Here is a 12,557-nt window from a genome sequence, read left to right on the forward strand (position 1 = left end):
TCAGATGCTATTGCATTCACACATCTCTTAACTGTAGTAGGCTTTGGCAAAGGTGCTATGTATCCTCCACACTCCTTGACTGTGGAAAACGTGCAAGTTAATCCCAAAAAAGGTGAGAACCATTACTGAGGGGTAAATGCCTAATTGAGTCTAGCAGCTTATGTTGCCCAGACAGAAACTTTAACACGTTCAAATCTGGTTTCTCTCCGCCTTTCTTCCCCTCAGTGAAATGTTTCATTCTGCCAAGAGCTGTCTTAGCAGGTCTTGTTAGCTTCTCGAAACCAGTGGTGCAAAGTTGTATGCCTTGTGATCGATCCTACTCACAGTTAAACATCCCTGCCAACTCATTGTATGCATCATATTCAACTCTTTCTCAAACCAGCATTTACATTGGATATGGCAATCCATTGTTTGCAAGATACACAGGAGATATGCTGAATGCTTGACAAGTAAAAAGTGTTTATTCAAGGTAAGAAGTTTTGTGTATCACAACATTTCCAAAGTTCAAAAGCTACAACAGCTGATACCTGTTTTTAAAGGAAAAGGCACCAAAAACTTTCTGCACGCTGGTAATCAGTATAATGAAGAAAGTCTCAAGCCATACAGAGATTAACACAGATTTACGTTAATTCAGTATTACACATTCTGAAATGTATTTGAAGACAAGAAAGTATACCTTTTTCTCCAATAAAATATAGTGTGTATGCACTGCATTGTTGAATTTTTTTAGGGTACAGTTCATCTCACCTATTTTTAATATTCTTTAAAAGGTGTGGATAACCAAGCTAACTTGCTAAACTGTTAAGAGAAGTGATCTCTGCAGAGGTCTTTAATTAAATTGGGTTTTAGAGGTATGCTCCCCCTCAACTGACAGTAAAGAGGGCATAACAGCCATATGTGTCTGAATGTTTTAAGTTATATACACAGCTCATCAGCTAATAGAACTCCCACTGCATTCCATCTTTCCTTTTTTTTTTTTTTTTTAAAGAAGTGTAAAAAAAATTATCAGCTTCCATCCTCAGGTCTCCACATTTGAGATTTTTCTTAATCTCATAATGAAAAGGAAGCAATTATGGATAGCTGAACATCACACTGAGGAAACATAGCTCTGCAGTTACAAATAAATGGCATTTGGGAAAAAGTACTGTTTCCTCCCATCCTGCACTACACCTTTTTAACCACCAACGCATCTAAAAACATCTTAAGCCAAAGTACGAAAATCTCATTTACTACATTTTGTCACCTTACCAAAGGTCACGGGGATTGAAATTGCTGTTATTATGTAGCCCCTTACTGCTTACAATAGAAATGGTGAATGCAGGAGTAAATGAGGATAGCTGAGGAAGCCAGAGCCAGCACTAACAGGCAACAGGCACAGTACTGACCTCTGCGGGACTTCACTCATCTTGAAATTTACACTCACTGTGTTCCTACAGCTTGAATCTGTCATTTGCTTAAGCACCTTGTTGAACTGAGGCATGGGGAAAAAAGGCAACAGAAACAGTGGTCAAATATCAGGTGGATTTACATTTTAAGCCATAACACAAATGAGATTTGAAATTAATAACTTCTCTGTAGAAAGCTTTGCATAAGCTAAAAATAGCTCCTTATCTCAGTTTAATGCGACTGTTTGAAAAATCTTCCCTGCAAAATAGTTCTGCATAGAAATACAAAATGCTAGAAAAAAGTGTGATAAGCTGTTGTTTAAAGTAATTTTTATCCTTCATTTTGAATCATTCTTTGAATGGTTCACGAGGTGATATGATACACTCGATACTATGCAGACAAGTGAGTATCTGCACACCCCTGCTAGAGTTTAATGGCTTGCTGATCAAAGAAGAAAGGTTTTTAGTGTGACCTTTCATCTATTAGAATCTAAACTGGTAGAAACGTAAAGTCAGATTATGAGAACTGTGTGTTTATTACGAAAAACAACTGAATATGGATGGGGGAAACTGATTTTTTAATATTTATTTAGTAAAACTCACTATACAAACAAAACTTATCACAACAGCATAATATGTGAGGTTATAGTTTCTCCTGCCTTCAAGCTATTCCTTTGTTTCAGTAAAAACACACTTACACACTTACAACAACTTCCCTTATAAAGCACTGGGATTTTTATATATTAAAACATACCTGGTAAAATAAGCTTAAAATAATTTTACATTGCTTGGAAAAAGATTTGAGTAATTTACTCTTACCAGAGTGCCATCGTTGCACATTATTCAAAAAGAATGAACCACCACTAAAATATAGAGTAAAACATTTAAAAGTACATTTATTTAAAATGTGGGCAAAATATCAATATAAAAGAAAATAGAGTATAAGAAATAAAAATAAAGTACAAAACATTTTCATCTTCAACATCCATAATTTAATAGACAGCAAGCCCTTTTATTTTTACATCCAAATTACACTTTTGGCTGAAGTACCATCATTTATGCTAAAATGTTTAAAAACTGGCTAATCATGATACCTAAAGTGGGCTCTTTTAAAAGGGTAGTATCATACAAAACATAGTAAATTATGTTTCCTCATAATAAAATTACACATCCTAAAAAAGATGCAGTTGATTTTTGCTTTCCTGCTTTAAACTGCTCTTCATCCTTAGGTAAACAGCTGGAAAACAGCATCCACAGGAAGTTTTAGTTACTTTGTACAATGGCTGAACAGCTAGATTTAATGCTCCAAGGACTCCGAAGCAGTAAGGCATTTTACTATCCATCAAGTAAATTTATATGTATGCTTGTTAAGGAAGAACAACATTAAGAAACTTTTATAAAACACACCCATAAAGACATAGAACCCTTACTGGTCCTACACTGCATTTATCAACCAGTTAAAAGCTGTTTTTGTCATATGCAAATCACATGTGACATTTTCTTTTGTGACAGTCTTTTTCCCCCCATTGCTTAATATTCTTCTCCCGGTACTTTCTGGTGACCCTGAATCCCCCCTCCACTGAAGCATTATTTATTTTTCAAATCAAAAAGTAATTCTGCTTTGAAATTAAACTAGGCTTCTGGGTGTTCAGCTACTTTCTTATCAAGTAAACATTATACATACCAAAAAACAGTAAGTAGTTAGCTCCTAATTCAGGAAACCTTGTAGTAAATCACACTTCCTTAGGCAGCTGATAGCCTTTACCAAAAAAAGGATATGATTCATAATCCAGTGTTTGAGTAAGTACTCCGGTCAGGACAAACTCAGCATTGTGGACATCTGGAAACATTGAAAACATACATAGTTTACACCATACAAAGACATTCTTCCTTCTGCAGATGCATTAAGAGGTGCCATTCAATACCTTTCTGCTCTTCATGCAAGACATAAGGAAATATGGTCCTACCACTGCCCTGCTGTTAGCCATCCCACACTTCATGCCACAAATCAGGCTTCCCAGTGTACCCTTTTGTTAGTGAACACAGTATGTTTGTGGGCTCTACAATGAAGTAAAAGCAGTTGAAGTGGAAAAAAAATAAAATAAAAAACCAGATCTTTAACTAAGCTGACGAATAATGAGAATTAATCTTGCATCATCCAGTGCCAAAACCCCAAGCTCAAGCCCACCACCAGAGATTTGTGCTGACCTGGCTAGAAAATACCCCTATTACAAACACCTAGGAAAATGCTGCCTCAGATTTCTCCATGCAGGATCAACCACATACCCCTCTACTAGTACCTTTAAACGTTCAACAGGCATCTGAACTTGTAAAATAATAGAAAAATAATCAATACTGTTCAAATTACATCAATTGCTTATACATACCTATGCCTCTAGCAAAATACTCTCGACATAAGTGAAGGTCATTTTCACAGGAAATCAAGATTATCTCTGGCAAACTCTAAATGAAAGAAAGTAATTGTAAGCTCAGAGTAATATAGCAAGATATTACCAGTAAGTTTCAGAAAGCAACACTGTACGTACTTTATTCTGCTTATGCTCCATGAGTTTTCGAAAAGAAGGCTGTTTAGATAACACTTTTCCTCCTGCACATTCCACAATAGCTTTCATGGTGGAAAGACTGGGACAAATACCAGGTGTAATGTAGAAGAATTTTCCCTAAAAAGAGAAACAAAAGAATAAGAAAGCCTTATTTTCTTAACTGATTTCAGTAGTACATTTAATTTTTGCGTGACTCATGCAATCATGGAAACAATTTATAGTGGCCTATAGCAAGAAGTCCAACAGCTGATGAGCTGTCTGTAATTACCACTTATCTGCTTTCCCTGGAGGGATAAATCTGCAGTTTTGATAAATTTGACTAATTTGGGTATGCCTATTTCATAACCCTTAAAATAACAACCACAAAACCATCAAATGACCACTGGTTAAACTACAATTAAAATATATATATACACATATATATTAACTGCAACTTGGCAAGACATGCAAGAACAATAATGCTTCTTCAAGTATAGGGATGCCTAGAGGGCTGCAAAAAAAGCTTTTAGCTCTTTTAATTAAAGCTTTCATTTTTAAAATTAACATCATAATACATTAATTACATACATTACCTCGTGACTAAAAAGAATGCTACTTGATCGAGACTGATATAGGTGAACAGATCACAAAGTAGATTATCTCTGTGTTTAGCAGCTAGGTATAAAAAAGTTCTTGCTAAACTGCAAGACTTGCTAGACTGTAAAACTGAGTGAAATGTAACACTTAAATTTAATAAAACACAAAGATGCCTATTCATTACAGGCTGTGAAAATACATTTTTAGGTGGTTTGCCTCAAGAAAGACTCCAATTCTATTAGGCTGAAGAATCTCTAGCAACTTATATTTTCACATATCTCTCCGCAAAGTGTCATAAATTCAGTCGGAGGCATGAAAACGACCGTGCACGATCCTAGCAAACTGCCTGGTGCTAAGTGCACTATTCAAGGAAAATCAGAGTTAAACTTTCTGAGGCTGAAATGCACACTCTCAGCTCCCATTTTTTGAGGCAAGTTCTTTAAACACCAGGACATTCAGAGTGGAAAAAAAAAAAAAAGTGCTCTCTGTAAGTGGCATTTTGTAAAAGAACAAATACTGGTTTTATACACTGAGCATATTTTGTTCCCATGTACAGGATCCAGTCACTCAGATGCAAAAATGCTTATGTAGAAAATATGCATTGAGACAAAACCAGAATTTATAACAAATATAACGTGTTATATGCTAGACTGTTTTATTGTCCTGAGCTACAAAAGCTGTTGCTGTCCCAGTGCTGAAAAAAGTAGGTTGAAAAGCTTCGAGCATTTAAATGCCCTTCTTAAACTGTGTACCTTGAACAGTGGAGCCACTTGTGCTCTCTTTAGGGACTCTTCTAAACTAAAGCAGAAAAGCACCTCAGCTTCAGCATCCCGCAGCACGAAGTTCTGCTCGTCTGAAAAAGACAAAAAATGTTAAGACCAGAAAGACAAAGCCAGCAGCATAATATAGGAGCTACTCTGATTAGAAGACACTGGTAGTGGATTGACCACAGTGGTGAACACAAGTTTTACATAATGATAGTACCCCTTCTGTTAGGCTCCTTGTGAGGATGACCCACCATTACCTGGAGAATAAATTGTGTTTTACAATTGCGTATCCAGCAACAGCCACTGTCCCATAAAGTCTCCTTTTCTAACTTACTGGTGCAACTTACCCAGAAAGTGTCACCAAGCCCTCATGCAGCATTAACAGAGCAAACTTTCAACCTATTTCCCTTTTTCCTGTTACTCAGCTGACTTTCTTTTTAATTTGGGATGGGATTTTGGCCTTAGCTTCGCTGTTTCACAAAAAGGCAGGTTAAAAATATTTCCAAATTAGATTTAGCTCAAAGCATCTAAGTTTAAGGAGAAAAAAATATATTGTACGGAGAACTCATCTTCCCAAACACAATTTTGATAACTTGCAAGAGATGGTATTTGTAATTTTCTATAAAAAAAAAAATAGATCATCAATGGGATGATTCTTCCAAACAATTGCTGTGTTTTCCATCGTTGCACCATGTATAAAAGTGAAGGCAGCCTATTAACTACAGATCTACTAAATTTCGGTAGACAAGTGAAGTATTTCAAGTACTAGATCAAAACAGTCGTTCTTATAAATCCCCAGGCTTTATTTATCTGCTAATAGCTTTCAAATGGATTGATTTTTCAGTTCACTGATGCTGAACCAAGCACGTTGCCGTCTCCAGATTAATAAAAATGTTTGCTAATTTATTGGTTAATTATCCACTGATTTAAATCTTTGTGATGGTTAGGCAGCAATTTAGTTTGCTCCTTTCAAACAAATTACATAAAAAGCATAAAACAATCATAAAACAAGTAATCAGCCTTTAAAAAGATTTTCTTCAGACACAGCTTCCTTGTCAAATCAACCTAAACCATCTATTTTGTTATTTTCAACTGTCAACAGAAAAGTGCAAAAATAAAGTTGATATATTCCAACACAGTTGCAGAGCTAAATTAATTTGTTTTATTATTTAAATGAATTCTTGTATGCATTTCCAACAGTGGCTTATTTCTTTACAATTTATATTTCAGAAGAATTACTGAAAGCAAAAACATTTGGGGCTTAAAAAGTAATCACAGATAAGATCTATAAATGGCTACATCAGAAAGACAGACTGCTTAACAACATCCAACTATTTATTAACCACTCTAAAAAAAAAAAAAAAGATACTGCTTTACTTTCCTTAATGGAAAGAAACTGGATTAAATCAAAAAATCAAATGAAAATTATGTGCAACATAATGTTACAGAGGAACAAGAACTTAGTGAAAATGTATACATCATTTCTTCTTGTGACAGCTTTATTTAACCATGCCAACATAGCCTTCTACCACAAATGAAATACAAACTATCTGCTAGAGTAATTGTTTAAACTTTATACTTAATTCTCCCTGGGTTATGAACTATAGAGGTCAGACTTGCTGCAGACTTTAAAATCTGTGTTTTGTAAAACTGAACTCTTTAGAAAACTGGCAAGAGACATGAAAATTGAAGTCAAAGCAATACTTAGGCTATATTCACACACCTAAATCAACCAGCCTTAAGTTTATTGTAGGTACCAGTTCAACTTACCAACAAACTTCTGGCATTTGAAGCACTCTTCTAACCACTCTGGAGTGACTATGTGCTTGACTACAGAAATTGCTGTCAGGAACTTGACAGTGCGGGTCACTTTACTGGCAACGAGGTGGGTGCATTTCTGGGCTGATTCTGCTACTTCGCCTCCCAGGATATACAGTTTCTGAAAGTTATGCAAAATACAGATCAGAATGAAACAGTCCTTTATAAATTGTAAGAAAAAAAAAAAGTGGAATGATAACAGTTTAAAATTAAGCTCCCAATGAAATAGTAAACATAGGAGAGTTTCGTATTACAGTAATTCCTTTATTAAAGCTGATTAAAACGCAGAATTTACTGCCATGGAAAACCCAGGTGTTTCCAGACACCTATCTGGCTAGAGTGAGAGCTACATTCTGAGTCTGCAGCTTTATTTTTTTAAACAATAAAATAACCCTAAGATACAAATCAGTTTTTTGTTGTTGTTTTTTTTTGTTTTGTTTTGTTTTTTTTTTTAACTGAAACATGCTATTAAGCCTAAATAGGCAGAAAATTTGAAATTTTTGCTCTTTTCCTCTACAGAAGATATAATATATACTGTAGCTATGGTAAACTTAATTTTGCTACTCTTTTTTTCATGATAATATTTTTTCTTTGAAGAACATATATTTTTTAAATACATTAGTTCTCCATGCATTGTTCCCTATGCATTTTAGATGGTATTAACTATCGTTTTTTTCTAGGTTTAAACTACCCTACCCAAACTGTCTCATCACAGTTGGCAGCTTGTCAACTAAGATACAAATCATTATCTGACAGGATTAGTAACACAACTGATCAACTGGTAAGGCATATCAAATTACAGAAGGAATTAGAGTGCTTCCTCTGATAAAAAAATCTAATAATGAAAACATCCAAAAGTACTTTAGTGAAGGTGTCCACCTTCATTATCTATGCGTTAAAGATTACTGATTTTATAAGTATTTTGTTTGAATAAATTAAAAATCAGAAAGAACTATTTTAAAGCATAAATATTTAACACACTGCGGTGTTTTTAGTACAGCAGTCATCTGGAGTCACCAAAGCAAGAGGCCTACTGCGTGTATTAGAAGCCCAGGAAGATCTCCGGCTTCCCTCTGTACACCACTGCTCTGGGAACAATGAAGAAGTAGGATACATAGGGACAACATTTTCAGTTCTTTCTTACTGTGCTGGTTAAATGCTGGTTTGCATCAAGGTGATACACAAAAGCACTATTCCGTGACACTGAACCTCTTCACTGTTTATCTCCTGAAGGGTATGCATAAACACATTGTGAATACTAAACTTGTACACCTACAAAAGGCAAAAGCTATTATTTTCATCCTTAACACATGTTCACCTCAAACACTGTATTGCTATGAGCGCAGATCTTGTAAGATTTCTACTCTAATGCTTAAGGAGCCCTTTGGATATACAGAAGAGACTACCCCTCCAGCTCAAGAAAATGGGAAGTATCCAGCCCCAGTAAGGTATTCAAGCTCTGAAAAATCTTAATGGTATCATCACAGATAAGTTTGGTTCAAATTCACAAGACTTGAGGCTGAAATTTATTTATGTGCTTGTGAGCCATAGCTGTAATAAAATCAGATTCTTTGATTCTTCGTATAATAAACCTGGTACCAACGTGACAAAATAAGGAGCTGTCACTGGAACTTTACTGAGATATACAGAAAAATAATTTATATTTCAAAATATTAAAAATCAAGCTTGAAATGCAAACATTTTAAGGGAAAAAGACTACAGATTCCAACTACTTTAAAAACAACCCTAGGTATAATAAAGAAATTAGGTTATTTGGAGAATGCCTAAGTGATGCATGTTCCTAAGAAGCATAGTAGACCCAAACTAGTCCTCCTTTACTTTCGATTAACTGGAGTAGGCACAAGTGGCAGGATCTTTCATGCCCTACTGAAGTCAGCAGTTAAAAAAACGGACAGTAACAGTGTGCCACAAACCTCAGCCGATATGCGACAAATAAATGAGAATTTCTTCTTTTTGACCAAATATTTAGCACTTATTAAGGTTCAAGGAATGACTGGATTTTTATATCGTTAAAAGAATGTTATAAATTATTTAGAGGTAAGTTCTGGGAGAGATTTATTAGGGAACAGAATCTCCCTGGGAATGCATTATCTCATGCCTGCCATAAGCTTTGTCATCAACTTCCTTCAAAACATTTGGCATCACAGATAACAACAGATAATAAATAACACTTGAAGCAGCTTGAGTCTTACCCAGCACAACAATCACTACTTTCCTCACCTAAATTTGGCCATGAAGTTCACTTATTAAAAAAAAAAAAATGTGTAAGGGGCCTCTTTGCCTTTTAAAACCATCTTACGGAACAAAGAACAGTAGCAGAGAAACAGGAAGTACACTACAGCAGAACAGTTATCAAATAAAACTCAGTCCACATAAATGACTGATCTCAGCCCCAGTAAGTGTAGGTTTTTATCCATCCTATTAGATACAGGCTAATCAAGTCTTACTTTGTAAGAACTCAATGTCCATGAAAAAATAAAATAAAAAATAAAAAAAAATCCATGTAGTTCACATGAGGTTAAGTGAAAAAAAAAAGTCACCTTGATGTACTGTTGAACTTGCATAGGCTCAAATCCTGTGAAGAGTACCATCGGTGTCAATTCTGGGGTGAGCTTTTTAGTAGGTGGCGGTAGGTCTTCAATCCTACAAGATATGTGAAATACAGCAGAATGTGAAGTTTGGGCCAGAAGTCATTTTTTTAAAAACAGATAAACTCACTCTCTGCAACTTTTAGCAATAAAAATGCTCAGATGAATGAGAATTAGGCAGGATCAGTCTTCTGGATGAAAAACTGTTATGCTGAGAACAGAACATTTTCTCCCAATTCTGTTCTCTCCGTGTTCTCTTACTACTCCATTCTCATTCTTCTATTCCTGCCACTTGAGTAGCTGGCAATATGCAAAAAATCTTGCTAGTTACTGCAATTAGCAGGGTACAGGATGGAACCAGGCTGATGTGCAGCTGACAGTTCTGTGGGAAGGTAAATTAAGGACTGTTGGCACTGACTGTTCTTACCGTGCTCTTTTGGAAGATGGCTGAAGACTGGGTTCATTTTGCTTTGGTTTCAAAGGCAACCTCACACCCTGAAATTAGAGCATCTACATGTTTACATCTGAATTGAGCCTAGAACCCTATTTTGACTTTAAAGCAGGACAACTGTGCACCAATGTTCTAAGACTATACTTTGAAAAATACACAAATGAGAAGGATGTACTGCCAAATGTGTACTGGTGCAGTGACTGCTTACACAGCTGACTCAATAGCAAAGCTGAGCACTAACCAAAGCTTCTCCACAAAGTTATACAACCATTTAACTGAATGCCAAACATTTTTCCCCCTTTTAAATAAAGCTGATTACCATTATTTGAAAAACCAAATAAATAAATGAGACTGAAAACCCTGTGTATTTGTTAAATACATGAAGGCTACAGTAGTCTTCCAGGAACTTACATATCAACAGAAATGTTTTCTATCAACAGAAAATAGCAGCACCTGTATTTTAAAACCTCAAGTTCCCTATTTACAGAAACAGAAGCTCCAGTGGATGCTCGGGTATTTGCTGCATAGACACTCCTTCCTCCCTCTGTACTAGCTCAGTCCCCCATGGGGGTTTGCTCCCCACTCTCAGAAACCTGTAGTCTTATGCTAGACAATCACTAGTAAAAGCAGCTGGCAAGAAAAGCTCAAGCACTTTCTTCTTGACAGATGTTCCAACTACAATATGAAAATGCCAAAAGTAAATTGCATCAACACCATCTGACGGACAGATGTCCTCACATGAGGACCCCAAACTTTAAATCTCAGGATGGAAAGAACTGTCTGCTGTAGAAGGCAGTGAAGTACCTCATCTGACCCTTTCACATGCCCAGTGTTTTCTGTTACCAAATCACCTGGTTCGTATGTAGGTGCCCCGTAGGAAGCTGGACAATATTAACTTCAGAGGTCTCTTCCAATCTAAATTACAAAATTCTAAATACACATGGAAAAGAAAGGTTCCTATATAGTAAATATTGAACGGGAGGTACTTAAATTAAGCTTTCTGATGCCTTAGTTCTCTGCGTTTGCTGTGTAAACAAAAAAAACAGACCATCACTGGTCTGACTGGACCACAGTAAAAATGCAGATTGCCCAATTTTAAGATGAGCTCAAACACTGTAAGCTCAAGGGCTGGAGGTAACAAATCCAAAAATGAGCTAGTGAAAAAGCTATTTTAAATACTACTAATAATAGTACATACAAAATCTCTTCAAGTATTTGTGGACCACTAATACAATGCATCCTTCTTCAAGGAAATATGACTCTCACAAAACTTTTTGTTGTTATTTTGTTTTAAAAAAGCTACCTAAGAGACTATGACAATTTCACAGGGGTCTATAGAAAGAAGATCATTTTGAACTTCAGGTCATGGTAAGGGATTGCTACTTCTGAAGCTGCATTATTAAACAATTACATTGTACTAATACTTCTAAATTGGATCTGAACATTAAGTTATGAGATTTATTAAGCTTTTGTTTTCTGAAGAGTATACAAATGGACTGAGGTGAAGTACAAAGTACTCTCAACCCTTAAGTTGTGTTACCTATTCTATTTAAAATTGTAGCCAAGATTCTAACAAACTTATTTCTGATTTTGAGTGCTTTATACCTTAAAAACATTACATGGTCTGTTTCTTTAAAATCAAAGAGTGACGCACAATCCGAAGAAACTTGATATAATATCATGCAGTTTATTAGTTCTGTAAAATATTATTTCTCAGATTTATAGAACATTAGCCTGAAGCACATGGATGGTCTGTGTGTATCCCCTCTGGTATGTTGTGCACACCATATGGCACACGTGCTCAACCATTAGAAACACTAAGCAGTAATCTGACAAAAACAGCTGTACAGAATTCAACATACCATTAGAAGTTCTGGTGATACCTTCAGTGGAACTCTCCAAGAATCTAGGAAGTGAAGAATACAACAGAAGTGAAACCACTGCAGAATTATTTACAACAGAACACACACGCTTCTATTGATTAAACATATGTGCTACATATGTGCTACATATGTGCTACATATGTGCTACATATGTGCTACATATGTGCTACATATGTGCTACATATGTGCTACAGAACACAGGATTTAGGGACTGGAATTCTTACCCAGAAGGTTGAGAACTAGATGTTGACTAGGAGAAAGTGGATCTTGAAGACTGAATACTGTATAGCGGCTGTGCTGTATCTGCCGTAAAGCTTCAAAGTTTCCTAGCAGGATGTCACAGAGCCATTGTGCATTTACACAGGGTATTCTCCACTCTTTGGCTTTCTCATACTTCAAGCCACTGGGTCTTAATATTCAGAGATGAGGAAAAAATTATTTGATAAAACAGGTAAAATAGCATTTATACTACGAAACTTTAAACACCAGTATTTCTGTGTTGGT

The 12,557-nt window shown here is 35.7% G+C and overlaps 1 protein-coding gene across 2 annotated transcripts in view; it reads right to left on the reverse strand.

The window, feature by feature from the left end:
* Positions 1–962: 962 nt before the first annotated feature.
* Positions 963–12,557, reverse strand: part of PAXIP1 (PAX interacting protein 1) — a 34,251-nt gene continuing 22,656 nt past the window's right edge. For both annotated transcript variants that reach the window (XM_068673432.1, XM_068673431.1), the window contains exons 12-21: positions 12,278–12,462; positions 12,033–12,076; positions 10,147–10,214; positions 9,672–9,774; positions 7,063–7,231; positions 5,278–5,378; positions 3,932–4,066; positions 3,773–3,848; positions 3,161–3,225; positions 963–2,739 (exon numbers count right to left, since the gene is read on the reverse strand). In XM_068673432.1, coding sequence (XP_068529533.1) covers positions 2,728–2,739; positions 3,161–3,225; positions 3,773–3,848; positions 3,932–4,066; positions 5,278–5,378; positions 7,063–7,231; positions 9,672–9,774; positions 10,147–10,214; positions 12,033–12,076; positions 12,278–12,462 — 958 coding nt within the window. In that variant the 3' untranslated portion in view covers positions 963–2,727. The remainder of the gene's footprint in view (positions 2,740–3,160; positions 3,226–3,772; positions 3,849–3,931; positions 4,067–5,277; positions 5,379–7,062; positions 7,232–9,671; positions 9,775–10,146; positions 10,215–12,032; positions 12,077–12,277; positions 12,463–12,557) is intronic.

Source organism: Anas acuta, chromosome 2, assembly GCF_963932015.1.
Source record: "Anas acuta chromosome 2, bAnaAcu1.1, whole genome shotgun sequence".
NCBI classification, from domain to species: Eukaryota; Metazoa; Chordata; class Aves; order Anseriformes; family Anatidae; genus Anas; species Anas acuta.